Raw genomic sequence first — 27,603 nt, 5'->3', positions numbered from 1 at the left:
GAAAACCCCAGCTTATCTCTTCTACTCTAGTATTTCATGCGCCTGGACCACTTCCTTTTGAAACCTTAATTCAATGCTTAGAGCTGTGACCTTTCTTCTCTGTACGTTCCCTGCGAACAAGTCTCACAGCCTTTCCTGCTGAAGGCATCAGTAGAGCTTCGATAATAGTCGCCATTATATATGCGAACTGTGCAGAGGTACACGGGACACATATGTATTGAATGGGGAGACTTTGTCACACAGAAATGAAATCTTTACCCAACCCCAGATTTCATTACAGCCATTAGTTTCAACTTCTTCCCCCAAAGCCTCTTATCAAAGCCACTAATAAGGACTGCAACAGACTGCTCTGACCTCGTCCTCTGCTTATGTCTTTAGGGGACAATACTGGGGGAACCGAAGTGCCCTGAAAACAGGGAACAAACAGGAGGTCAAGAAGCTGGAGCAGCAGAAGGAGCGGCTAGGTAGGCCGTCCTGGCAGCCCGGTGTTGTGGAGACTGGAGACACAAACTTCAACAGCAGAGCAAATTACTGGAAATCCTTTTGGCCTCATGCTTCAAAGGACAGACATATCGGCATGGCAGATGAACGAGACACACCCAGACAGCTACTGTGAGGGCGCTAAGCTGTAACACAAAGACCGCAACCAGTTTCTCCTCAGAAAACAAGGGGGCCTGGAAAGTCCTAGAGCCTTCTTGGCCAACCTCAGAATTTTGACGAGTGGTTGAATGTCAGCCTGTCTCTCCCAGCTTTCTTCTGAACTGGTGTGTATGGAAGAGGCATATTCACAGTTACAAGGCATGAAACGGAGCCCTGAGGTAGATGTGTGCCTACATATGCAAGTCTGCAGATACTGCCAGACCGCTGCGTCAATTCAGTAGTGATAGTACGTGATTTTACTCCAGGGAAGCCGTGCCTATGGAGACTAAAGATGGAAACTGCAGTTAATTCACTGTAGGGAGAGACTGTTTCATTTAGCTGCCCTGTAGCTATCCTGCCTGGCATTGCTATCCCACACTGTGATTCTATTAGGTAGTTGGCAAATTGTCCCCCAACTACCCAGCTGAGTGGACACTAGACCCAGATCAGATGATAACAGAGTCCATCCTGTGTTTTGTGGTTGTTTTTGAGATTACAGGACAACCTTTTCTGAGATTATAATTCTAAGAAATAAACAAACTAGCACCACCAGTGACTGTCTTTGCTTCTTGAGAATGAAGGAAGCCTTGAGAAGAATGTCCCAAGAAGGACAGAAGGGAGCTATGGGTGACACTGCCTTGTCTTCTGAACTCCAGGCACACCAGAAGCAAAGTTCTCTCCTTGGGAGTGGCTGGGTCCGTATTAGAGCCAATCAGTCCTCTGTGTGTTTAAATGTAATGGCTTGTTTGTATTTCTGCCACTAACAACTAAAACTGTTTGTGGCCAGGAAAGCAGAAGAACAGCAGGCATGTTATCTAAGCACAGCAATAGGGAAGGAAGGGCCTTGGGCCTGGAGCACACAGTGCACATCATTACCTTTCTTTGGTGTTTCAGAAAGCGTGTGTTCAAGCAGCAGGGAAGTGTCTATGGTTTCTGTCTCTTAGTTCTAGAGGGAAGTGTGCACAAGCATACTCCAGGAAGGTCTCTTCTCACTGCAATGTCTTCAGAAAGGGGGTGGAACCCCAATTCCCTATGTCCCTAATAGCGCATCCCTGCCACTTCAAAAACCTACCTTCTTTTTAACCTTCTGATAGACAGGCATTTCAGTGGTTGAGTCCTTATGAAAAATCTAAGTGACTGCTCCCTCCAGCCTGCATAATCACATTTTATTTCTAGTCTCTTATTACTGCTAACATCTGCAGGTAAACAATCTTAGCATTCTAAGTCTCACATGCTCCTGCTGCCTATTACTCACCTGAAGTCATAATCCCCTGTTTATCACATCAAGATCACTGCCCCAGCACAGCATGCTTGTTTTAAGGTGGAGAAGAAAACAGCAGGAACAGATGAACTCTTAGAAACAAAGATCCTAATTTCTTACAGCAAGGGACATCCTTCACTAAGCCTATTTGGCTTTACACATTATACCCTCTTTGAGTCCCAGAGAATAATACACGAATGCTAGAAATGTGCCCATGTAAAATATGCTGGTTTGTCCAAACGTGGGGGGGAAGGAATGAGGCAGGGGTAAAGTAAGTGCCTCTCGGGTGTCACTCAAAATAATTGTTAGTGTCTACTAACAGGGTAACATTCACTGGAAAGAATAAAACATCTCCAGAGCCATCCTTATTAAGCTAAACTTAACAAGAATAAGCACCCAACAGTGGCTGTTCAAGTCACTAATGAAAGTCCCCTTGACCTGGAGACATGCCAACCTATGCTGATGAGTGGTTCATCTTCTGTCTCCAGGACCAGGTCTTTCGTATTTTCCCTAGAGGTGCAAACGGTCTTGGCGCTCCTCACTGTCACCATTTCTTCCCTGCACTCCACTGCTCCTTCTGCTGAAAGGTCTCAAAAGCCCCCATAAAAGCTAAAATCACCCCCTCCCCTTAAAAGAAAGAAAAACTGAAGAGAGGATACAGCATTGAAAAGCATGGTCTCACAAGAGACGCAGTAGGTAAAACATTTCCTATTTTGTTGGTACTGGGAATACAGTGACTTCAAAGAAGAGGCCATCAGGAAGGTCACTATACTTTCTGGTCAATTCTAAGATGAGAGCTCTCTGTGCACTTGAACTAGGATATGGGTGGTGGTTCCTGATATGTTCTGAGACTTTAAACTACTCATTGTTGATTCTGAGTGAGTGACCTGTGGAAAGAACTGCTGATACACAGAGGTCTGCAGTAAAACTTCTTCTAAGTTTTCATACTTGAGTCAACTTTTCAAATCCTCCACAGTGCCTTCCCGTAAGAAGCACTTAAAAGACTGCTGAGCACAATGGCAAGAGAGTCAACCTGGGGAGTCAAAGCAACCATCCTGGAGGTCCCAGGGGAATCCTGGAGAAGGGAGCTGAGCAATGTACAAAATTCTATTGTTGTGACTTCAGTAAAAACAATTTAGTACCACATTTTGTTTATCCATTCTTCAGTTGAAGGGCATCTAGGTTGTTTCCATGTTCTGGCTGTTACAAACAATGCTGATATGAACATAGCTGAACAAGTGCGCTTGTGATGTGGTTGAGCATTCCTTGGGTATATGCCCAAGAGTGGTATAGCTGGATCTTGGGGGAGATGGATTCCCAATTTTCTAAGAAAGCGCCATATTGATTTCTAAAGTGGTTGTACAAGCTTGCATTCCCACCAGCAGTGGAGGAGAGTTCCCCTAGCTCCACATCCTCTCCAGCATAAGGTGTCTTCAGTGTTTTTGATCTTAGCCATTCTGACAGGCGTAAGGTGGTATCTCAGAGTTATTTGATTTGCATTTCCCTAATGATTAGGGATGTTGAGCAATTCCTTAAATGTCTTTCAGCCATTTGAGTTTCCTCTGTTGAGAATTCTCTGTTTAGTTCCATAGCCCATTCCTCAATTGGACTGTTTACACAATGGAATACTACTCAGCAGAGAAAACCAATGACATCATGAAGTTTGCAGACAAATGGATGGATCTAGAAAAAATCATCCTGAGTGAGGTAACCCAGACTCAGAAAGACAAACATGGTATGTACTCACTCATAGGAGGATACTAGATGTGGAAAAAGGATGACTGGACTGCTACTCACATCACCGGGGAGGCTACCTGGAAAACAGGACCCCAAGAAAGACACAGGGATCGCCCAATGACAGAGAAATGGAAGAGATCTACATGAACAGCCTGGTCATGAGTGGGGGTAATGAAGGGTGAGGGTCCAGGGAAAGAGAACTTGGGGGAGCGGGAGATCCCAGCTGGATCAACAACAGAGAGGGAGAACAAGGAATAGGAGACCATGGTAAATGAAGACCACATGAGAATAGGAAGAAGCAAAGTGCTAGAGAGGCCCACAGAAATCCACAAAGATACCCCCACAACAGACTGATGGCAATGGTCGAGATACAGCCCGAACTGACCTACTCTGGTGATGGGATGGCCAAACACCCTAATTGTCGTGCTAGAAACCCCATCCAACTACTGAGATATCTGGATGCAGAGATCCATGGCTGGGCCCCAGGTAGATCTCTGGGAGTCCAATTAGCGAGAATGAGGAGGGTTTATATGAGCAAGAATTGTTGAGACCAAGGTTGGATAAAGCACAGGGACAAATAGCCAAACAAATGGAAACACATGAACTATGAACCTATGGCTGAGGGGTCACCAACTGGATCAGGCCCTCTGAATGGGTGAGACAGTTGATTGGCTTGATCTGTTTGGGAGGCATCCAGGCAGTGGGACCGGGTCCTGTGCTCATTGCATGAGTTGACTGTTTGAAACCTGGGGCCTATGCAGGATCGCTTGGCTCGGCCTGGGAGGAGGGGACTGGACCTGCCTGGACTGAGTCTACCAGGTTGATCTCAGTCCTCGGGGGAGGCTTTGCCCTGGAGGAGATGGGAATGGGGGGGGTGGGCTGGGGGGAAGGTGAGGGGGGCCATAGGGGGGAGAACAAGGGAATCCGTGGCTGATATGTAGAACTGAATTGTATTGCAAAATAAAAATACAAATTAAAAAAAAACAATTTAGGAGGCAGCAGCGGTTTTTTAACCTCAAAAATTTAGCTATCAGCTTTTAGCTTTTAGGACAGGAATAGTATATGCATGCCCCTATTGGCTTTTAGTATAAAAAAAGGAGCTAGAGAGAGCTCCATAGTAAAGAACATGTACAATTCTTGCAAAGGATCCAAATCTATTTCTAGTAGGGCACATAGGGCAGCTCAAAACCACTTGTAACTCCAGCTGCAGGTGATCTGAAGCCTTTGTCCTCTGTGGGAACCTGCACACATGTACACATACCTGCATATGTACACATAATTACAAAGTTTAAACAAAGCAAGTAAAAACAACAAACAACTAAACAAACAACAAAAGAACTCAGTGTACAAATCACCACTAGTATATTTTACTTCCACTGAGAAGATACTAAGCAGATGCCTGCTAAGTAGGGTACACTAGACAGAACCCCACTTCTCCAGGACAGGGACCAGAGCTCTACAAAAGCAGGACCTTCACTGCTGTATGTCTCCTTCTTACAATCGTACTCATTAGCTAACTTGTGGAATAAATATCACTTCTTAGTTGGAGAAATTAAAACTAACTGTCTTATTTCAAATACTTGTATAATATGAAACAGACAAGTTTTTAAGACAGGATAAATCCATATGAGTAAATGTATATTTTCAATTCTCAAGACCCTCCCCCACAAATACTCCGTCCTAGGGTGCCTGGCTAATTCCTACATCACTGAAACTGCTCAGCTAATAGTTACAAGACAAAGAAATTCAAGACAGAATTAAGGCTATAAAAACAGTACTTAATTTTCTTTTCTATTGGTGAGAAGTAGAGGTCAGAAAAAATACAATGGGTGGAAATTCTACAACAGAATAAAATGATTCAAGGGAAGTCATAAGCTCTAAATTACAAAGAATTAATGTTTAAGCAATAAGCAAAAGAAAAACTGTTTTGTAAAAGGAGTCTAGAATAGAAGTGGAGGAAGGGAGAGGTGGAGGGAGAAAGAGAAATTATTTCTGCCTATTAAGGAATCAAAACGAGGCCAACATTTACAATGTCTGCAACAACATTCAAGGACCAGACACGGAAGCAAGAAAGAATATGGTTGGATTAGCGATGTTTATATACTGAGATTTCCCCACACTTCCTTTAAAATAACCATCTATTTAAATTTACCTGGTGCAATACTTTGCAGCTAATTAATCACTAAGGAGTTATTTATAAGGTAAAAGAACAATAATTCCGCAACAATATTTCATACAAGATTTAGATTTTCAAGTTTTAACCATAAACAAACGGATAAGGCAAATGCTGCATTAGAAGACTTACAATGCATAGAATAAATGAACAAGTTTTTGTATTCTGATGAGGAAATAGTCTACACATAACTACAATTGTTGTATGGACTTGTCCTAACTTACTACTGTTCCTTCATTGCTAACATCAGTTAGGCATCTTCTGAGAGTATTGTCAGGTGGCTATTTCCTCTGAACTGAAAATGAAACATCTGTCCTCGAGGGAGGAGACAGTTTTCTGAGACTCAGAAAGCTAACAAAATACACAAGGCTCGGCAAGTTGCAAGATCCCCAAAGCTGCTCCCCCAGCTTATAGAAACAGTGGCCAAGGGCCAGGTAGAGGAGACTCCCTTCAGAGGAACTGACTGCATGTCATACAGTGAGCTCTAGCACAGAGCTTTCGAGATCACAGTGGGGAGGACTTTTCTGTGATGCAGCTGCCTCTGAGTCACAAGTGCCTGGAAGTAACTTCAATAAACTCAGTGGCTCACTGCTTTAGTCATGACTTGGGTGGAAGCCCTTCTTGTGTGTCACTGATGACCTACTTTGTGTGGTCAATGTCTGTTCAAGTCACACAAAGCAAAGGCACACAGCAAAACTGGTACCCTAACCGGGACTACCAGAATCTGAGATGAGTTGCAGGGAGCGGCAGTTATACAGTCTCTGCAATGGGAGATAGAACCACAACTGAGTCTGACCTCAGACGGTGACTCTGAAATGGTTACCCTTCTCCAGGTGGTATGGAATGCTGCTTTCCCTCCCAGAGTGGGAGGTCCATGCTCCCTGAAACAGGTGGTGAGACATGCAAGCATATCGAAGCCAGTTTAAAGGCGAGTATCTTCAGGGGAGTCCTACAGTACCTGTCCTCCTCTATGTTATACGGTGTAACATACTCCCTTGATGAATGGTGTCTCGAATGAGTATGGGGTTGTTCCCTAAACGGCTGGTAAACTTAACAGTACATTGCCATGCTCGAATGAGTATGGGGTTGTTCCCTAAATGGCTGGTAAACTTAACAGTACATTGCCATGTCTGAAAGTAGCACAAATGGACCAGGATCAAAAGCAGGCTGTTGCCGGGGTGTTGCTTTGGACTATAAAACAGGCAACTGAGTCTCAGCTGTTCACTTAGAAAGAACCTGACCATGGAAGAGTGGAGTTACAATGAGAAAAGACACAGGCACAAAAAAATGAAAGATGGGATGGATGTGTTAGCTTGTAGCTGTCAGTATGCAAAGCAAAAAAGAAACTAGAATAAGCTTTTCCTGGGATCTAAACGATCTAAATAAACATGGAACCTGTAGGAAGAGTAAGATAGGGAAAGAGTGAGATAGAAGTCATAGACAACACTGCTCAGGTCCCAGCTTTAATACAGAGGACAAGAAAACATCCAGTTCAGCATGCAGAAGGTCTAGTACAGGAAACTGTAACAAGCAAAGAGCATTCTGCTTCAGAACTGCTTGGGATAATATGAAAGCTTTTAAACAAGTCATGGAGGAGTCACCCACAGCTTGGTTCATAAGGCTGTGGGACATGGGATGGATGACATCCTGAATGGCAGCAAAGCAGAGAAACTGTGATACAATCACTATGCCTCCTTGAGACTAGAGCTGCATGAGCAAAGGGGGTGAGAAAGTCAAGCCCTGATGGACTGGCTCATACAGGACACCTGGCATTATCAGCTGAGGTCCCGTGAATCTCAGGGGCTGAGGACATCGAAGTTAGGCCTTAGAAGGCCCAGGAGGCTAAAGGAACTTAATGAGCTAGCGAAGTTGCAAGATTCACAAGGTCAAGGTCACAAATGCAGTAAACAATTGCTTTATGGTTTCCATGCTCCATTATTACATGGATGTCCTTCCAGGCTTCATTCTAATGATGAAGAGATGTTGAAAAAGAAATAACATTGGACAGTAAGATTCTCTACTGGGTCACTTATGAATGCAGAGAGGGGGAGTCTGAAACGTCATACTAAGAGAGGAAGAGATTCCTTCTCATGGTGTGACTACAGGTTGTACAGGAAACTGCAGGATGAAGCTTTCCTGAATCTTCACTTGTACTGGGATGCAGCGGCCTTTGGGTCATTCATGCTCTTGTAAGCAACCCTGGCAAACTTAAAGGGTCACGGATTACAACTCGCTTGTAACTGTTTGGTCTGTAGTCAGTTCCCTATCTAGGGTGAACAGGCATTTGTTCTTATTCCCTTCAAGAAAACTCACAAAACAGGTATGTTTCCAACAAATAATGCCCTGTATATCTCAGAGCACAAAGGAGTATGTGGGGCCCATCAAACTCAATATTTAAATATTTCTGTACATTTGTGCAATTGGAAACAATTATTTGAACATATTCTAGCACTGGTATTTGTCAGATGAAGTAAATCTAGTCTAACACACTCAATTCCAGTTATCTAAGATTCTAGACCTAAATTTAGGTCACATCTAAACTCTCTGTTCTTTCTTCCAGTTGGAGTCTGCTAGTCCTCAGGGAGGAAGCATTCAGAAGTTAGGCTAGACAAAGAAATGGACCCGAGGGGGCCTGACTTGTCCACAGACAGATGGTGGCAAAGAATAACACCAATCAGCTCTGAAAAGACAACTACTTAGCTAGTGACTTTAAAGAAAAATTAGACTTGGCTGTGTCCACATTGACCTGCAGCTGAATAAATGGTAGATCACACACTTTATAATATTATCAGAAAGCTATTGTTCTGAAACACACGTTACAGTGCCTCGTGGGCACATATTATAACTATATTATTACAGCTCAGAGCTGTTACCCATTTCATTCAGCATTATGCATTTTTCAAAGGAAGTTTATTCCCACACTACATTATTTCCATAGGCTCCAGAATTCAGTTGCCCTTCTTATATGAAAATACTTGGCTGTTTCTACTGTTGAAATTCACTAACTGGAGACCATTTTCTTAATTTATCAACTTTCTTAAACCCTGATTAGTGAATATTTGTGATCTTTCTCAGCTTCAAAGTACCAACAATCTTGCAATACATCCTTCTCCACTCTCCAGTGGAATAAAAAGCCTGGGCAGTATGAAAACATCTGTTCTAGGTTTTATGGATTTGACTTTCCTTGGCTAATTTGCTGTCCATTTTATAATAAAATTAAGTAATGGAATGTTTTCCTTTTTTGTCCCTAAAACTAAACTATAAAGGTTCTTCAGTGTCTGCATGAACCTGCTTACTAGCACGACTGGTGTGGATCTTTTGTTAGTTATCACAGATCCAACAGAGGGAAGAAATGAATGCTTTGTTGGGTGCTTTATGGTTTCCATGCTCCATTGTTACATGGATGTCCTTCCAGCCTTTATTTATAATGATGAAGAGACATTGAAAAGAAATAACACTGTACAGTAAGATTCTCTACTGGGTCACTTATGAATGCACATTTAGGGGGATTTTGAAAAATCATACTAAATCTATGATGCAATTAATATCGGGCATGAAAACAATAAGAGCTTAATATTTTGCTTTTCAATAACAGGACTTTCCTATATGAAAAGACAAACATACCTAACATGAATTTTTCCAAGTATTCTCTTTAATATATAAAGCATTTTATAGACAATATTTCTTTGTTTCTCTCTCTCATAAGGTTTAGATTATGGTTAATATCTCATGACACCAAAAGTAATACTGCAACAGATATTAAAGCATTTTTTCAGCCACTTATTCTATAAAATATTAATTGCAAGCCCGTGCATGTGCTGTCTACATAGGGGATTGAGTAAGAGAGCTCCTGCTCAGGTCTAAATCAATAAAAGACACCATGCAGAGCATCAATCATCATCTTCTCTCCCTTCAGTACATACTACCTGCAGGTGGAAGATTTGAAAACTCTATCTTTAAGTCCCCATAATGACACTACATGCCAGAGAACCTGAGCAACACTTACCTAGGAAGGACAGGTTTTTCTTCAGAAGTAAGTCTCTCAGCAGGACTTCATGCTCATAGCCAATAGCACTAGACATTTTAGTTAAGGAGGCAACACACAGAGAAGGGCTGAACTATCAGGAAAATTCTCCTTCATGTTGAGATGAAATGGAGAGTTATGGTAACTATACAAAAGCCTTCCTACTCAGCTTACACCTTTGAGGAAGGAAATTTCTACATGCATTTTCCCCTCATTTAAATAAGGCAGCAGAATTTTTCTATAACACATATATTTTGGCCAACAACGATTTATAAATCACTGTGATTTTAATTTCTTTTAAAAATAGAGGTATCACTTAAAATATTCATTAATTTGTATTAAAAAACAGCCCTCCAATTCAATTTAGTACATATTAACTAAACACTCACTGAATACAAGAAAGAACAGTAACTAACCAGTCTTTGCTCCAACAGTTTCCAATCTTAAGAGTCCTAGAAACTTGTGAGATCCATTTGCCAGTCATCACCTTCTGCTTCACTTTCAGGGGTACAAAGGCTGTTGCCTGTGTGTATGTGGATGTGTGTGTGTGTATGTGTGTGTGTTATATTTTTAAGCACAAGAACAAATACAAATGCACACGAACAGATGCACACAGGAACATATAAACTGTTCCAATGCTTTCTCCATGGCAGACATCATATCATGTGATTGAAATATGTTATTCGGTCCTCACAAGTATAAAAAGGCTTGTTTTAGCAGACAGGGAAAGGGACTCAGAGAAGAAACCGCAGGAAGCTAGTAAATGTGTGGGAACGCAAAGGGGGAGGGTTGAGAGTACAACCCAGTGGTACAGTGTTTGCCCAGCACTCTTGAAACCTGGGTCCATCTCTAGCAATGAAGGAAAACAAGTAAGTAAAGGCAGGAAAGAGCTCTCTCCAAGGAATGTGTTTGATCACACCCCTTTCCAAAAGCATCAGAATTATATAATACTAGTCAATGCTTCCTAAGGACCACAAATGCTTTATGCTAGATCTTTAAGGATTTAGCTAAATGCATAGCCTAAACCTTTAGGCTAAACACCCTGAGATCTTATTTGAGTCTTCACAACAACTCCAAGAGTAGATAATCTTAGTCCCATTTCTCATTCATATAAAGCAAGGTTTAGAAATGCTGAGGACTGAGCTCAAGGTCCTATGGCTTATAAATACAGAAGGCAGAGGCAAAGTTTGCCTTCTTTTCTGAAGAAAGAGACTATTCTAAGTCTCAAAAAGTGTTCCACTATTCTGGTCTTTCAGACCAATTGAAGGCACTCAGTAGAAACAGTCAGGATCACCTCCTTCATTGTCCACCCCACCCAACCCCACATCAACACGAGTGTAGCACTCCTTGACTTACCAGAGATGACTATTCTGATCATGCATTGCAAGCATTCAACTTAAATCAAAAGGTAACTTCTTTTTTTTTTTTTTTTTTTTTTTTTTGGTTTTTCGAGACAGGGTTTCTCTGTGTAGCTTTGCGCCTTTCCTGGAACTCACTTGGTAGCCCAGGCTGGCCTCGAACTCACAGAGATCCGCCTGGCTCTGCCTCCCGAGTGCTGGGATTAAAGGCGTGCGCTACCACTGCCCGGCAAAAGGTAACTTCTTTATTACCAGTTTTAAAAAAAAAAGTTACCCTACCCTTTATCAATGAATTACAGGTGACTGTCACTAAAATCTCCTAATTCAAGAAATGCAATCACTTTTGTCCATGATCGAAATAAGGCCAAAGTCACCATCTCTGCCCCTGCCCTGTTCTGTTTTTGTTTCTCGTCCAATGCACATGACTGCATTTGTTTAATTTTTTAACTAGGTATAAAAAAAAAAAGCAAGCAAAAATTTGAAATCGCAGAATTTCACACATTTTCTGAGTCTATTGAAGACAATTGATCTCTAAGTCTCAATGGTCTCTCATTACCAGGGTATCCCACATTTTCAAACTAAATTATTTACTTCTTTCCACGTAAATGTGCTCTCACTTTTGTTGTTGTAAATTATTTACATCTACCACGTTGCATCATGGACCTGAGGTTACTGATGGTACAGTACAGAAAGCCACAGCCCCGGATGCTTCCTGAGTCCTCATCCCCCTTGGCTGCTCTCTTCAGACCTTCGTCTCACAGCTGTGGCCTCGAGTCCCACATGGGTGAGCTCAAGTGGCTGCTTCTTCACGGAGTTTGCTTGGTGGAAATGAGGTGCAGAGGCAAAGGTATGGGGGTGCGGGGCACATACTACACAAAATAAATAAATAAACAAACAAGCACAGCAGGCACCAAAGGAGAAGCAAAGCACCCTGGCAAGACATCCTCTTCACCACTGGGACTGGTGTGCCATTTTAGCAAGTGACCACTTTGCTTTATTCTCCAAACACGAATGGCTACAGGTAACATTTTCATAATGGAGTAAGGAGGTTCTGCATCTATTCCATTTACCAAATGTGTGCTTTCTTTGTAAGAAACTGATGTACTTTGGTGAGGGTAAGCAAAGCAAACAAACATTACCACAATGATCAGGACCACACAGAAAAGCATTTCTCACTTACAAAGAAAACCAATCATTTCATCCAGTGTGAAATAAAATAATTCCTGATGATCAGTCTAGGAAACATCTTTGCAAGCTTATTTACAAACTGACACCATTTCAATGCAGAGATACAATCAGTCTCTCCACAAACTCCCCAGCCTGCTTTATTTTGCATAGTTACTCCAATCACCAATTTTAAATTTTCAAAAGATATACTTCTTGATTATGCTTTGTTTGATATAGACATAAAAATGCAAGGTCTACAAAATAAAGTTTATAAAAGCAGTAATTTTTACTGGTAATAAGCATAACGGAACTGCCAAAATTGGAATCTAGTCACTGAATACCATTTATATACATACATCATTATATTTATCAATTGAAATTATATAGTCCATTAAATCCTACTGACAATACACAGCCAAAAGAGAACATGAATAATGGCAAAAAAATATATATGTATACAAGGAAAATATTCCAGACAGAATTTATAATGCTCCATAAGCAGAAACACTTAGACACTGTCTATAAGGATACCTATTATTGATGTATGGTAGTGACCATGGGGCAAAACTTGTAAATAACCTCACAAGCTATTTTCTTCGCCAGCAATACAGCAATCGAGTTTCCCGTAAGCATCTCAACTATTACTGAAAAATAGCCTCCTGGCATTTACAAAGCAGTTGACTTCATACTTTAGTCCATGCATATATAATTAGAGAGTTATATTTAAAATCAATATGCAATCCTTCAAAAGACATTATGCTTTTAAAACCTTAACTTTAAATTGATTTTTAACTATTTTATGTGCTTTGAAATTAGCATGTAATTCAGCCCTAGACACTCTGAGATGGTGTCAGTTGTTATATAAATGTGCTGAAGTTTATCACTGAGGCAATGTGAGGTTGGCCCTCCTACAACTTTTAACACTACCATTAATTTCACACCAAAAATAGAAGCATAGTTACACTTTAGTCTAATAAAAAAAGCCAGCTTTTGACAATATCATGGTTTGGTTCATTTTAGTTAAGGGACCAGATCAGAGAATGCATATATAAAAAGCTACACCCTAGTTACTGAATATTCTTGTGAGAGGGCTTTGTTCAAAGATTATGCCAAATCTTAACTGTGTCTTTAGGAAAGAAAGTAATTTTCTTCTGAAAAAGCTTGAGTCAGGTGTGGAAATACACATTCGCAATAACACAAAGGAAATGCAGGCAGGAGGATTGGGAACACAAGGACAGCTTGGATAATAGAGCAAAACCATGTCTCAAAATGTTTTCCTAAGTGTCTCTAAGCCTTTGTGAAACTAGAAGGATATAAATAAATATACACACGCACAAACACATATATGCACATGTGGTATGCACACACATATATGTGCACATATGAATATGAATACACACATATATGTATGGATATGCACACACATATGTGCATGTGTGGATATGTGCGCGTACACACTCCGTTTGCAAGAGAATCCAACAAAAATTCTGACTGGTTATCCCTTAGTCAGAGCTGACCCCTGTGTCATCCCTGCTATGAAAATCTAGCCCAGGAAGGCTGTGTTTTTAAATGATTTCCACCAAAAATTATGAGTATTGTTTAAGAAAGTACTCTTTTCCCTAACATGTTATCAAAATTCTCACTGTCATGCCATATCATTTATCAATAATCTCTATTGAAATCACTGCCATTCATCCAGCCTAATTTTAAGAAGTAAGCATTAACTCCTTAGGAACCTCAGTGGCTTTAATAACCAATGACTGGATATCAGCTTTCACAGTCTTAAAGTCGGTTCCAAAGGAAAAATTAGCACTTTTTCTCTAAAAACATTTATTAGGAATCCAAATGAGAGTGCAGACTGCAGTCAGTATGTAAGCAAAGACAGTCTACTGCCCTTTAAAATGTGGCAGTCTCTGGTGGCATTTTAATAGCACCATTCTTTAAGTCTAGGTTCAAAATTTATTCTAGAACACTCAACTGAATTTGGCCCATTGAAAATGGAACTTTGTTATACTTTAAAACTGGCCACTGGGATGGTTAGATACACTCCAAGACAGTGTGGTCCCTGCCTAATGACTCTGCACCTGAGGCTCACTGGAAACCGAGCAGTGAAATAAGCATGCAGATGTGCACCTGCCGAACTGACATCTTCCGGTGGCCTTGCTGAGCTTTCCTAAGCGGCAGAGAAGAGTGGTCTGCAGTGACCCTCCAGTTGATGGAATGTAAAATAGGAGAGGATGAAATGTGTTTTGTGAAGCAGAACTTTATGTCAGGTTAAAGCTAGACACATCTCCTCCATCGACTCTGAGCTCGTCAATTGTGCACCTAAAATTTTATGGGGAAGGATACTGCTTGATGCAGTCCACCAGCGGTCCATAACAGCAGTCGTTCACAATGCACTGTGGACAAATAAGAGAAGGGTTATAGGCTAGGGTGACTACAAACCCACCACAGTAAATATTCTAAAAGCAGTCATTACCTTTCCTCACCCCCCCCACCACCCAAAAGAAAGCTATCAAAAGGCTATTCAGATTTAATCACAGAAAACAAAAATTGCATGCTTTTTATTTACTATAAAAGCAAGCTATTAAAAAGTAAAATGCTCTCCTCGAAAATATTGCATTGCCATTTATGGTGCGCCCTGACCTCAGTGATAGTTTATGATGACAGTAATTAAATGAGGTTTAAAATCCTCTACTTGGCTAGGCAGATAACAGCATCGCCACTGAAAACAGCTGTGATTAATACCTGATAGACCTGGTTGGCTAGAACTCCATCTGGAATCTGAGAAGGGTCCCGTAGCATATTATTTATAACAGACTTGGAGGCTGTAGAAGGAAAGAGATGAACTATTAGCAGACAGTCAACACACTTTTAATATGACATGAGAAGTGACGTATACCAAGGTACACACAGATCATGAAAAGAAAAACAGTACTGATACTGATCATTTCCCCAAGATTTTCATCTAAGAGAAGCTTTTAATTAGATCATTTTTTTGCCAAGTATTTGTAAACTACATCGCCAGACTTTACAGTGACTTGATTTTTTCCAAGGTAAATTAACAAGTGTAGACCTAAAGCATATGTCTATTTGCAGACTAATCAGCTTTGGAAAAGCCAACTTCGGGAAAAAAAAACAACCCAATAGCAATAACCAGAAAAGATTTAACTTTTACAGGTAGAGATCTTATTCCCAAGCACCTGTACTTGTACAAGTTAACTAGGGCAGGCCAGACTCACAGGCTTCACTAATGCCAATAAAAACATCTCTCAATACTAAATCTGTCCAAAATCATTCCCATCAACTGCCACCAGTTGTTATGTCCATTTCACAGGCGAGGAATACAGGTAAGACAGGCTTAGAACTGTGGAATCTGAAATGAGGAAACTCTGTGTGTGTGTGTGTGTGTGTGTGTGTGTGTGTGTGTGTGTGTGTGTGTGTGTATACTATTGTCTTCTTGTATCTATTATTTCCAGAACCTCTGACAGAGACCATAGTCTATGACTGCTCAATTTCCTTATAAGAAACACTACAATATTTGTACATAACATACCCCACAATCTGATATATGCTCTGTCTTTAGATTGCTTGTAATCTAACTCAATACAAATGGCATGTAAGTCATTGTTACACTGTCTTTACTGAATAAGAAAAGTCTGTATATAAATATAGACACGATTTTCTCTCATGCATTCCCTATTAGTAGTTGATAGAGTCCTATGTGTGGAACTTATGAGTATAGTGTGGTGATATATTGTGTACCCTAATAAACTTGCCTGAGGATCAAAGGACAGAGCCATCCACTAGATTAGACATAGAGGTCAGGCAGTGGTGGCACACACCTTTAATCCCAGAACTTGAGATCTCATGCCTTTGCTTGGAAAACACACATGCCTTTAATCCCAGGAAGTAATATGGCAGGGCAGAGAAAGGTATATAAGGTGTGAGGAAACAGAAACTAACTCTCTTTAGGCTGAGGATTTTGCAGAGGTAAGAACTAGTGGCTGGCTGTTCTGCTTCTCTGATCTTTCAGCTTTCACTCTGATATCTGGCTCTGGGTTGTTTTGTTTTGTTTTGTTTTTAAATTAAAAGACCATCTAAGATTCAAACAACATCATAGAGGGTCTATCATTTGGAGAGGGCAGGGTGGATAGGAAGTAGATACATTTTATATGTAAATAAAATTTCCACCCCGAATATGTCTCATCTACCTGCAAACTAGTCTGAAATCCCAGGAACCACCATGTTAGAAGGGCAGAAAGGAAAACATCATGAGAAGGGTGTATGTGAGTTGCAAAGCTATGAAAGCTAGGTAGAACACCCTGGTCCTGCTCCTGGTGCAGATCAATTCTGTAAGAATCCTCCTATGGAATCAACCTCAAATATTTAGGAGGATGGCGTAGGGAATGACTCATGCAGGGACTGTCTGAATGCCACTTGTACAATTATCTAGTTAAGAAAGTTAGTAAAGGTCATAGCTGGGTATGATTTTAGTACTTGGATAATTTAAGCTTAGTTTTTACTATCATGTTCTCTATCAACTTCAGTGACCTTGGGTCACTGACAGATATGGGATATGGTAGTAAACACTGTGGAAAGAAATAAGATGACAGCATCTTTAGTGTAGAACTGATTCTCAAAAAAAAATCATTTTAATTATTGTCTATGCTAGTTACATGACTGCATGCTTATAGCATCACTGATACATGTAACAGATATTTGCAAACACATGTTTGCAGTAATGGGGAGAGCCCATATGGAATCTCAAAAGAGCATCACCTAGCTATCTCATCCAATCCTGTCTTGCAACCAGTTCAGCAAAATAGCAAACAGTGTGGCCCCTTGCATTCAATGACTTCATCTGTAGGAAGTGATGCTATTATTTGAGTTGACTGCTCTAAACAGTTCTCATGTGAGTTTCTTGAGAAAACAGCTGCCACATCATTTTGTTAAAGTTCAAGTAGTAGTCTGAACCAAATGAGACTTAGATGTTCGCTGTGTTTTATAAACCTTGGCTATACTCAATTATTTTTGACAGAAATTACCATGGATTAGTGGTATGGATACTGAGAATATGAAACAGTAACCCATCACCTTACTTAGGAACAGATGATGTGGGAACAGCACTGAGGAGACAATAATGTGCCTGGTGAACCTGCCCACTTTCCCTGGCATAATTCTAAAGCCTAGCCAGATGGTGGAGATCAAAGCAGTTGTTCACATGTGTGGTCGCCTTCTCTGAGAATACTTCCTTTGGTCTGTCACTCACTCGCAGAGGCTAATGGCACGTACCTCCTTCTACGTTACTCAGGGAAACAGCAGCCTTCTCTGTGCACACCTGGTCATGAGGTGCAAAGGTGTTGCAATGTAAATTCAGGCCCATGTGAAGAAAACATTATTTATAGGCCAAATGTGACCCAAAGTGCTAGCCAGTGGAAAATTACTGACCTCTTAACAAATTACATGCAAATCCACTGTTCAAATAATTTTTAAAGGCTCTTTTTTCAATAAGACAGTCAATGTTCCAATGTCTGAGAAATGTAGGTCATTTATTTTGAGGGGAAAAAAGGAAACATCAAAAAAGAGAGTAATGGTTTTAATTTCATCACAATATAAACCTTTAAATGGTACGCTTCTCAGGATTCAGTTGGGGAGCTGACTTGGTGGTTAAAGTGCTTGCCATACAAATCTGAGGACAGAGTTTGGATCCTCAGAACCCATGTAAATGCCAAGTGTAAGTATGGTGGCCGTGTTGTACAGCACTCAGAAGGCAGAGACAGGGGACCCTCAGAGTGAAGTGACTAACAAGACTAGCCAAGCCATATTGGTAAACTCTAGCTTTGAGTAAGACACCCTTTGAAAAAAATGGAAGAACAATTGAGGATGATCTCCAACATCAACCTGGGGCTTTCACATGTACACACACACATAACACACACACACACACACACACACACACACACACACACACACACACACCACAAAAATAGAAGAAAAAAGCCCATTTAATATGTTGAAGAGAAAACATTATAACATTATGTTGGTTACATATAATATAATGATAATAAGTTGATTACAAAAGCAAAGAACAAAATAAAGAGAGTTAGTTATTTTTTAATTAAACTGTAAAACCTGCAAATTGAGGTGTACTAACTGGTGCTGGGTGTCCCAAACCTTAAACCTAAGGTTCAGGGAACACTGTGGAAGAGGGGGTGGAAAGACTGTAAGAGTTAGAGAAAAAGGATGCCTGCTGTGACACAGTGCCTTCTAGACACAACAAGGATGCTGTACCAGGACATCTCAGCAATATTAGCAAGATGCCTAAAGATCTACTTAATAGCCATACATGTCAACATGGATCAGTGAGATTTCACAAGGCCCCATCTCTAGATGAAGAGCTATAGGCAGTCAATGACTGCTGAGTGAGAGAGAACTGGTTTTCTCCAGGGATGAGCCCTTTGATATCTTTTCCAATTCTAAGTGGTCAGCTCTAAACACATGTACATAGGAGCAGCATTAACTGGGCACAGTGTGGTCCTCCAATTTTTTTGACCATGGAGACAGAAAGCCTGTTCTCCCTTCCTGATGCTTTGTACTGCAGCAGATACAGATTTCTCCTTTCTAGAAAGAAGGCACAAAATAAGAAGTCAAGCCACTTGGAGCCATGGCCACATGAACAGCAAAGGGCAGACATTGGATAAAGCATGTCACAAGAGATGGCAGTAATGTTTCGACTGAGGCAGAATGCTTAAGACTCTGAATGAGTTCATTATAGAATGCTTCTAACATAAGAAATGTGCAAAATCAGTATAACAAACACTCATGGAGTTGCTGTGTGCTTTGACTCATGTATTTATAATGTGCTTTAGTATTAATTTGGGTAAACTCTTTTCTGTTACTTACATTTGGACTTTACTTTCTTACGTTTCATGTTCTGTCACTCCTTTCTCATCTCTTTGTCAAGTTAAGTTTTACTCATTTTTTTCTTTATCAAGTTACTCCTTTGAAACCAATATGTTCTGCATCTATTCCTTTGGCCATCCTCTCAAAGAAGGTTTTAAACTAAGTGTCCAATCTTTGACATTTCTACATGTAAGGAAATAAGACAGTACCGTCAGCCTTCAACACCAGGTCTGAGAGATGAACTAATCTTTGCGAACAGAAATATGAATTTAGAGCACAGTTTGACCTTTAACCCATTTAACAGAATAATGATATTAGATTCACTCCAGGGCATGTGATCTCCTCACCCATGGGTTTTTGCTCAGATTTATAGTATAGACATGTGCTCCCTCCTGTGGAGCAGGGCTTAACTCCAATCAGAAGGTGGTTGGTTACCACTGTAACGTTCACGCCACTATTGCGCCTGTGAGCATTTCTTGCCAGGGTTATCACTATTATAGTCCACAGGTGCATAGGTTAAGACCCTTGGTGACCTCTTCTCCCCAGCAGCCTATGTAGCACCTTCTGGTGCTATGAAAGCTGGCCATCTGGGAGGAAACTTCCTGGTTGGTACCAACTTGAATCTTCCATGTCCCATAACCAGTGTAATTATTTTCCCTTTTGGGTTCCCATCTACACACGCTCATGTGTGCATGCGAGCACACACACACACACACACACACACACACACACACAGAGAGAGAGAGAGAGAGAGAGAGAGAGAGAGAGAGAGCGCGAGCGAGAGAGCGCACAAGCAGTTGTTTTGCATTTTAGAAGAAAGTAGAGGGGTAGAGGAAAGTACTCTATCACTCAATATATCCCTAGCACTTTCTACTTTTTCAAAGAGTCGATTCTTAATTCTTTAGTTTTACCAACTATTTTTCAATTTGTTTTTCATCTTTTGAATCCTCTTGTCCATTCCCTTAGTTTGGGTTCTCGGCAGTAAACAAACATTAAGTTTGGATTCAAATCTACCAATGTGCTGATCTCTTCCTAATCTCTTTCTCTTTCCCTGATACACCACAACCTAAGGGTATATATTGTAAGTAACAACAACAACAAAAATTCCTGGTCCTTTTTTCATGATTTAATCTACATGCAGATGTTCAATTCTAGGCCTGGTGACCTTCAGTTATCCTGTCTGTGAAGGAGAGTGAAATGGACTTCCAGGACAGTGGTGAAGGTTAAATAAAATAACTCCATAAAGCACTTCCGCTGACTGAGACTTGGGCTTTTACAGTGCTTACATGCTGGCTCCACTGTTGTTGACAGTGTGGCTTGCCTTCCACCTCCAAACACTGCACTGTCAGCAAGTACAGGATTACTGTCTACTGGGGAGTGAGTCAAAAAAAGAAGGACGTCATGGGGTCTCCATGAAGTCAAGAGTGTGATCCTAAAGTAGACAGTACCACAGCCATAGACAGCCAAGTAAATCTGCTCAAAAGCAAAGACTGGCAATACCAGGCTAGCCTTTAAATCAGACACACAGATACACATAGACACAAACGCACGCACGCACGCACGCACGCATACACACCACACATACTTTTTTGGTCAAAATGTACAGTTCGCTATCAAATCTGTCCTAGGAAAGAACTGTAACAAATTCTTCTATTTGTGCGTGTATTTGGTTTAAGTGTTCTCAACGGGATTAGGCATGTTGACATAAAGTTTGTCCATAGCCATGTAGAAAAAGATTTTCTTTTTCTCCCTAGCTAAGGGCATATACACAATCAAACAGGGCACAGACCTCAAACTCACATTGGTAATGTTTGCTTCCCTTGAAGCCAGCTACTAGGAGAAGATCCTAATGCAAGCAAGTAGATGAACTGACTATGCTCTGAAAACCCCTCAAGGTTCCACCTACAGCCAACAGTGGCTTTCGCTAGATTACACCTGGGCTTGAAACAAAGCCTATCCATCTAACTGAGATGTCTAATCTAAGATCACAAAGAAGTTTATGCACAGCCTGACTGTGGAATGGATAGTGGTTATCAATAGAAGAGAGGATGAGTGACGGAAGGGCAAAGAGAGACAGAGGACATGACTATCTGGAAGACAAGTTCATGTACAGTTGAAGCTGTGGTGATAGAGCCTATTTGGCTACCCCTGGGAAACCACAATGCTGTAAGACTCCCAAGATGCACCAGGTGATTCTCCTTTGTGTGAGGCTGCCAACAGAGACTGAGCTCCAAGACAAGCAAGCCTAAATACTAGTGAGCATTTAATCTTTTCTTCAAAAATTGGTTCAAGGCCTTTGGAAACTGAAGTTAGGGAGCTCTCAAGCTTCATCTCTATAGGGATCAACATGTCAATGTCTCTCCTGGGAAACTGTAATTTTGCTGGTTTTTGGTATTTGCTGTAATTTTATAGATGGGGGTGTTCCTCCAAGTTGCAGGTTTTAGCCCATTGGTTTCCTTACAACATACAAGTGATACCTAATGCAGCTGGACATCATCTGACAACTGAATCCCACAGGACAAATTAAGTTCTGCTCTGTCCAGTACGTAATCAAGTAAGAAATTTAAAAGTTGTCAAATATGCCAGTAGCACGTAAGTAAAAGAAGGAGGCATCTCATCTCCAAAGAACGACCTGATGATAATCAGAACCATGACTCTGGCAACTTGCAGCTTCAGGACCACTGTATCCCACCAACTTGAGTCAATCGAATAGCCCGACAGCTATTAGCTAAGCATCTGGCTAAGCTGGGATTTTTACAAAAGTCCTCCCCAAACTCCTATACACAGCCTACACAGAACTACAATTTTTTTTTTTCTCATCTTTCCCTTGGCCTAAACTTTGAAACCCAGTTCAATTCCTACCTCCTCTCTTCAAGCCATTCTTGTTTTTATAACCTGCACGTAGTCTTCATTTCTTAGACTGGAAAGGACTCTATTGTCTACCAATCTTTTGGCAATTGTTACTTTGTCAACTGTTTAAAAGAGATTCATCAGAATGCTATGATTTAAAAATCATACCACACTTTAAAAAATTGTAAGAAAATGGAATTTTTAGACTACTATAGTTACTACTGCTGTCTTTAAATATCTAAGTACTCATGGTGATTAACATTCTCAACTTGACAAAATCTCAAATCACCTAACAGACAAATCATTGGCTATGTCTGTGGGCGAAATTTCTAGGTTGGGCTAATTGAGGTGAGAAGCCCTGCTCTAAATATGGAGGGTGCCATACCATGTGCTGAGATCCCAAACTGAACAAAAAGGAGAAAGTGAGCTGAGCATTCATCTTTGTCTCTGGCTCAGGACTATAGATGCAATGAACAGCTACCTAATATTCCTGCTGCAAAGACGTCTCTGTCAGGATGAGCAGCCATCACCCATGAGCCCCATCGACATTTCTGCTTCTCTTCAGCTGCTTTGTCGGGTCTTTTGTCAGGAAAATGAGAAAATAACTAATACAGGAACTAATACATAGGAAGAATTAGTGTCATCATAGGTCCCCAGATGATAAGGAAAAGTCTCTCAAGTTTAGCGCTACTTATGAAGCCACAAGTTTTCTGATTCTTAAGCTCAGCATTATATAGCTCTAAATTTCTGAATTTGATGTTTAATTTATTCACATTAAAAACTTAAAATGTTTAACATTTTTGGCAATTTCATACATGCATGTAATGCATTCTAACTACTCTTTCCTCCTATCTGCTCATATCTCCCTTCTGGCTCTATCAACGCCACCCTCAGTCTCCTTCCTAGACTCATGACTTTTAGTTTTGTGACCCATTCAGTGTGACCAAGGCCAGCCATGATGCCACTGAATTAGGACAAATAATTGAGGCCTGGTGGGGTATGGACACAACTGAAAGGAATGAGTTCTCATCTGGACATACAGTAGCGAATAGTTCCGCAGCCAGGTGTATGCCCCCAGTCCTTCCTCCCTCCATGTCTGGCAGTCAATGGATTGATTCATTCTCGTAGGTCCAGGTCGGCAGCTACAGCTGCTGTGAGGTCCTGATTGTAATGACTGTCCTGCTCAGAAGATGGAACTCTGTAGCTCCTTTCTTTATCTTCTGGCTCTATTCTTTCTGCTCCCTCCTTCTCAGTGTTCCCCAGGCCTTAGAGGGCAGTAGAAATGTCTTACTTGGGGCTAAGCCCTCATCTGTCACTTATTCTCAGTCCTTTGTGCAGCCCTGAGTCTTTCCATTCATCATCATCCACTGGAGAGAGGCTTCTCTGATTAAGGCTGAGAGTAGAATCTGTCAATATGTATAAACATAAATATTTACAAGGCAATGACTTTCTGTCAATTTAGCTAACTGATGGTCAGTTCCCCCCAGGGCCTCTGATCTTCCCTGTCATGTGTCCTTTAGTTTGTTCTGTTTTTATTGATTTAGTCATTTTATTTATTTGTTCTGTCTACTTATTAATTTATTCATTTATTTTTAGACAGAAAGTATACAGGACTGGGCATATATTCCCTGCTCTGGAGTGGGACTCAGAGAGCAGTTGGTTAGCCACAGACCAATAGTGCCAGTATTGCGTAACTAGGCAATGTGGTGATATATTGTGTATCAAATAAAGCTTGCCTGAGGATCAGAGGACAGAGCCAGCCACTAGACTAAACATAAAGGCCAGGCAGTGGTGGTACACATCTTTAATCCTAGCACTCGGGAGGCAGAGATCCATCTGGATCTCTGTGAGTTCAAAGCTACCCTGGACTATATGAGATTGATTCAGTCTAGGAGAGAAACAGAGCCAGGCAGTGGTGGCACACACCTTTAGTCCCAGCACTTGAGATCTCATGCCTTTGCTACCAGTATTTGGGAAGCACATACACCATGAATCCCAGCACTAAAAAAAGAAGTAATATGGCTGGGCAGAGAAAGACATATAAGACACGAGGAGACAGGAACTACATGCCCTTTGGCTGAGGACTCAGAGGCTTTCAGTCAGAGGATTTTAGGAGATATGATTTTGCCTTCCATTTGGCCTGAGGATTCGGTACTGGTGAGAAGTTTCTCTAGTGGCTTGTTCCTTTGTCTCTCTGATCTTTCAGCGTTTACCCCAGTATCTGGCTCTGGGTTTTTTTATTATAAGACCATTTAGGATTCAAGCAACAAGGCACTTCTTGCTTGACAGGTTGATGTCCTAGTTTGTAGAGTTCACAGCTGGGTAAGATCATTGATGTCTTCTCTACCCCACAGCTTACACAGCATCTCCTAAGATGATGAATGTAAACCTGAATTCCTGAATTCTATGAACCAGCACCCAACTTTTTGAGACAGGGTTTCAGGTTTTAGGCTTGCCTAGAACTCAGTATGTACCTCAGATTGGTCTTGAATTTGCAGTGATCCTCCTGCCTCATCCTCCCAAGTGCCAAGATCATATGTTTTAGCCAGCATGCCTAGCTAAGCAAATGTTTCTTAACCTTAAATGTTTTTTTTAAACTACATTTATTCATTTAGTTGGGGGTGGGGAGATGCATGTCATAGTTTGTCTGTGGAAGTCAGAAGTCAACTTCTGGGAATGAATCCTTTTGCTCTACGATTTGAGTCATAAGGACACATTTCAAAACAAACAAACAAAAAAAGGATCATCCATCTAAGAATAATTTTATAATTTTTTTAAATTGACCTGCCCAGCCATAACACTTATGCAACTTATTTTTTTTATTTTTAAGACTGTATTTTAATTACATTTCTCCCTTCTTTTCCTCCCTCCAAACCCTCTCACATACCCCTCCCTGCTCTTGTCCTCTTTTTTTCCATCAATTATTATTGCATACATGTAAGTATTTGTATTTACATATATATTCCTAAATACAAGCTGTGGAGTCCACATGTTACTTACATGTATGTTTTCAGGGCTGATCATGTGCTATTATACTGCCACGGATATGTGCATCTGATTATGTACCACCACTATGGAGAGAGAAGGCATGGCTCACGGGGTGACAAAGGAGCTATTTGTATCAGAGCACTTGACGTGCTGTTTGAAAGCAGAAGGATTTCTCTCAGGTGCTATAAGATAACAATGCAGTACTCTGCTGAACGAATGAATAAACACGCTACCAAATGAAAGAGAAGGCTACTCAAAAGTCCAGTCCTATTTGTAGTCCCTATTAGTAGGGTGCTTTTTTTTTTTTATAGCCAAGTACATTTAACTTCACCTGTGGTTTTTCTTATTATGAATGAATTGGCTAAAAAATTCATAAAGGGGAAACAGAATAAGAAGCAATATAATTCAATATATCTTAGAAAAGTGTTGAAAACATATTAGAATATGTACCCACAAGAGGGGTGTGTTTATTTCTGACATAAGCATGAGAATGACTTTACTAGCATGTAATATAACTTCTTTGGTAACAATTACCTATCATTCTATAAGTATTTTATATTTATGTCAAAACAGTCGATCTTTTAAAGTAGAGACATAAGTTTCCACTTGGATATGTAAATGGGGCTGCTGAGATGACTCGGGCACACCAACCTTTAACACCTAGTTTTGACACCTGGGAATCACATGGTGAAAGCTGAGAACCAACTCCCAAAAGCTGTCCTCTTAACTCACATATGCACATGTAGACACGCATGTACGTATGTGCACATACACTAAATACATTGGGGAAAAAAATGACACAAATATCAAGAAATATTATGTGGTATCAGGCAGATGTGCCAAAAAGTCATATGCTATAGCTAAGTTTCTAAAATTTCAGAAATGCTAGTTTTATATTTGTACCATGTCAGAGGAATGTTCACTTAGGGATGTAAGGCACCTCAAGTTTCTATTTCACTGTGTGTGTTCAAATGTACGTGGGTGCCTGTACATGTATGCACTTGTATAAGTGGGGGCCCGAAGACAACCTTGGGTCTTGTTTCTTGGGAGCCATTTACCCTTGGTTTTTGAGACAAGGTCTCTCACTGAGCTCATTAATTAGGCCCATGTGGCTAGCCAGCACACCCCAGGGATCTATCTTTCCCACTGGCCTGGGATTACAAATGCATTGCTACCATGCTGGCCTTTTTATATTGGTTCTAGAGAATGAAATCAAGTCCCATGCTTGCATGGCAAGCAGTTTACTGTGCCCCACAACTTACCATTTCTAAAGGGGGGGACAAAAACCAAACGAGTAATATCAAACCTTTACTTATACAGTATGCCAGGCCTTACTCAAAGTGCTTCAGCTAGGTCTAGGGTATAGTTCAGTGGCAGAGTGCTTCTATTGCATGCACAGTGACCTGGGTTTGCCCACCAGCACCACAGGAAACAAAACCCCCACAAACTTCACTTGTAATTAACTGACTGAAATTTTTATGATGTTCCAACGAGGAGGTAGCTAGTGTTATCTTCCCAATGAAGAAAATGCAGCACGGGAAGTTAGCAGAAGCTGTCAATGTCTCGTGCCTGCTTAATGAAGGGGATAGGACTCGGCTGTAGCCATTCAGTCTGTGGGTTCCTTGGCTATTTTCTCCACCTCTAGTTCTGTATTTGAAGCCATCTGAAGCTTTCTGGATTGATGCATCCTGCCTGTTAGAGTGCCACCTAAGCCTTCTGGCAAGGCCCTCTGTGCTCTGGGCAGAGAAAGCAGGGCCTGTAAAGATGTTAACTTTGCTTACTTCTTCTGGAACTGAGGTTGAGAGTGGAGACGGGTAAAGAAAAGAACCAGTCCAAAGCCGAAGAAAAAAGCTCATGGGAAAGAAAACCTGACAAAGCTAGGCATGGAGGTCTATACCTATAATTCTAGCATTTGGGAGGCTGAAACAGGAGGACTCTTTTGTGTGGGACCAGCTTGGACCCCACAGTGAGACCCAAAACAACCTGAGCTACAGTGTGAAACCTAGTCTTTAAGATTAAAACAAGAGCAAACAACATCAGAAAACCTGACAATACCTCAAGTGTATTATGGTCTACAGAGGAAAGACAACTGGATTCTCCAAAATGTGATCCCACGGTGGCTGCTTGTATGACCAAGCATGCACTATTCAGTGAGGGGGGCAGATCTCTGCCTTAAGACACTGAATTCCAGCCCCGCCCTCTCCCCCTCCCCCCACAAGTCCCTCTGCTAGCCCACTTATTTATATCTCCTAGGTTCTGTGCTGGCAAAGACCCACACCACATCATAAGGTCTGTCATTGTGTTCATTAGAGAAAAGCTGATTCGGAGTCATTAAAAGTGCTGCCCAGGATTACAGGGATTCATGGAAAGAGAGTGCACAGACAAGAAATAGTATATTTTCCTAGCAGACTCCCTCACCCAATGGGAAAAGAAGAGCCTAAATTTCCTATCCTAAATTTTAAGAGAGGTGCAGATAAGAAGGCTAGGGCATACGTTCAAG

General features: G+C 41.0%; 1 protein-coding gene across 8 annotated transcripts in view; it reads right to left on the bottom strand.

Moving 5' to 3' along the window:
- The window catches only part of Cdin1 (CDAN1 interacting nuclease 1), a 211,334-nt gene that overhangs the window by 101,083 nt on the left and 82,648 nt on the right, over nucleotides 1–27,603 (bottom strand). For all 8 annotated transcript variants that reach the window (XM_052723466.1, XM_052723468.1, XM_052723470.1 and 5 more), the window contains 3 exons: nucleotides 15,108–15,187; nucleotides 14,709–14,758; nucleotides 9,817–9,884 (listed from right to left, as the gene is read on the bottom strand). In XM_052723466.1, the coding sequence (XP_052579426.1) occupies nucleotides 9,817–9,884; nucleotides 14,709–14,758; nucleotides 15,108–15,187 (198 nt within the window). The remainder of the gene's footprint in view (nucleotides 1–9,816; nucleotides 9,885–14,708; nucleotides 14,759–15,107; nucleotides 15,188–27,603) is intronic.

The sequence above is a fragment of the Peromyscus californicus genome, unplaced genomic scaffold, assembly GCF_007827085.1.
Source record: "Peromyscus californicus insignis strain IS unplaced genomic scaffold, ASM782708v3 Scaffold_7__1_contigs__length_154581171, whole genome shotgun sequence".
NCBI classification, from domain to species: Eukaryota; Metazoa; Chordata; class Mammalia; order Rodentia; family Cricetidae; genus Peromyscus; species Peromyscus californicus.
Note: the sequence above shows the minus strand (reverse complement) of the source record. Positions and strands in the feature narration are given on the sequence as shown.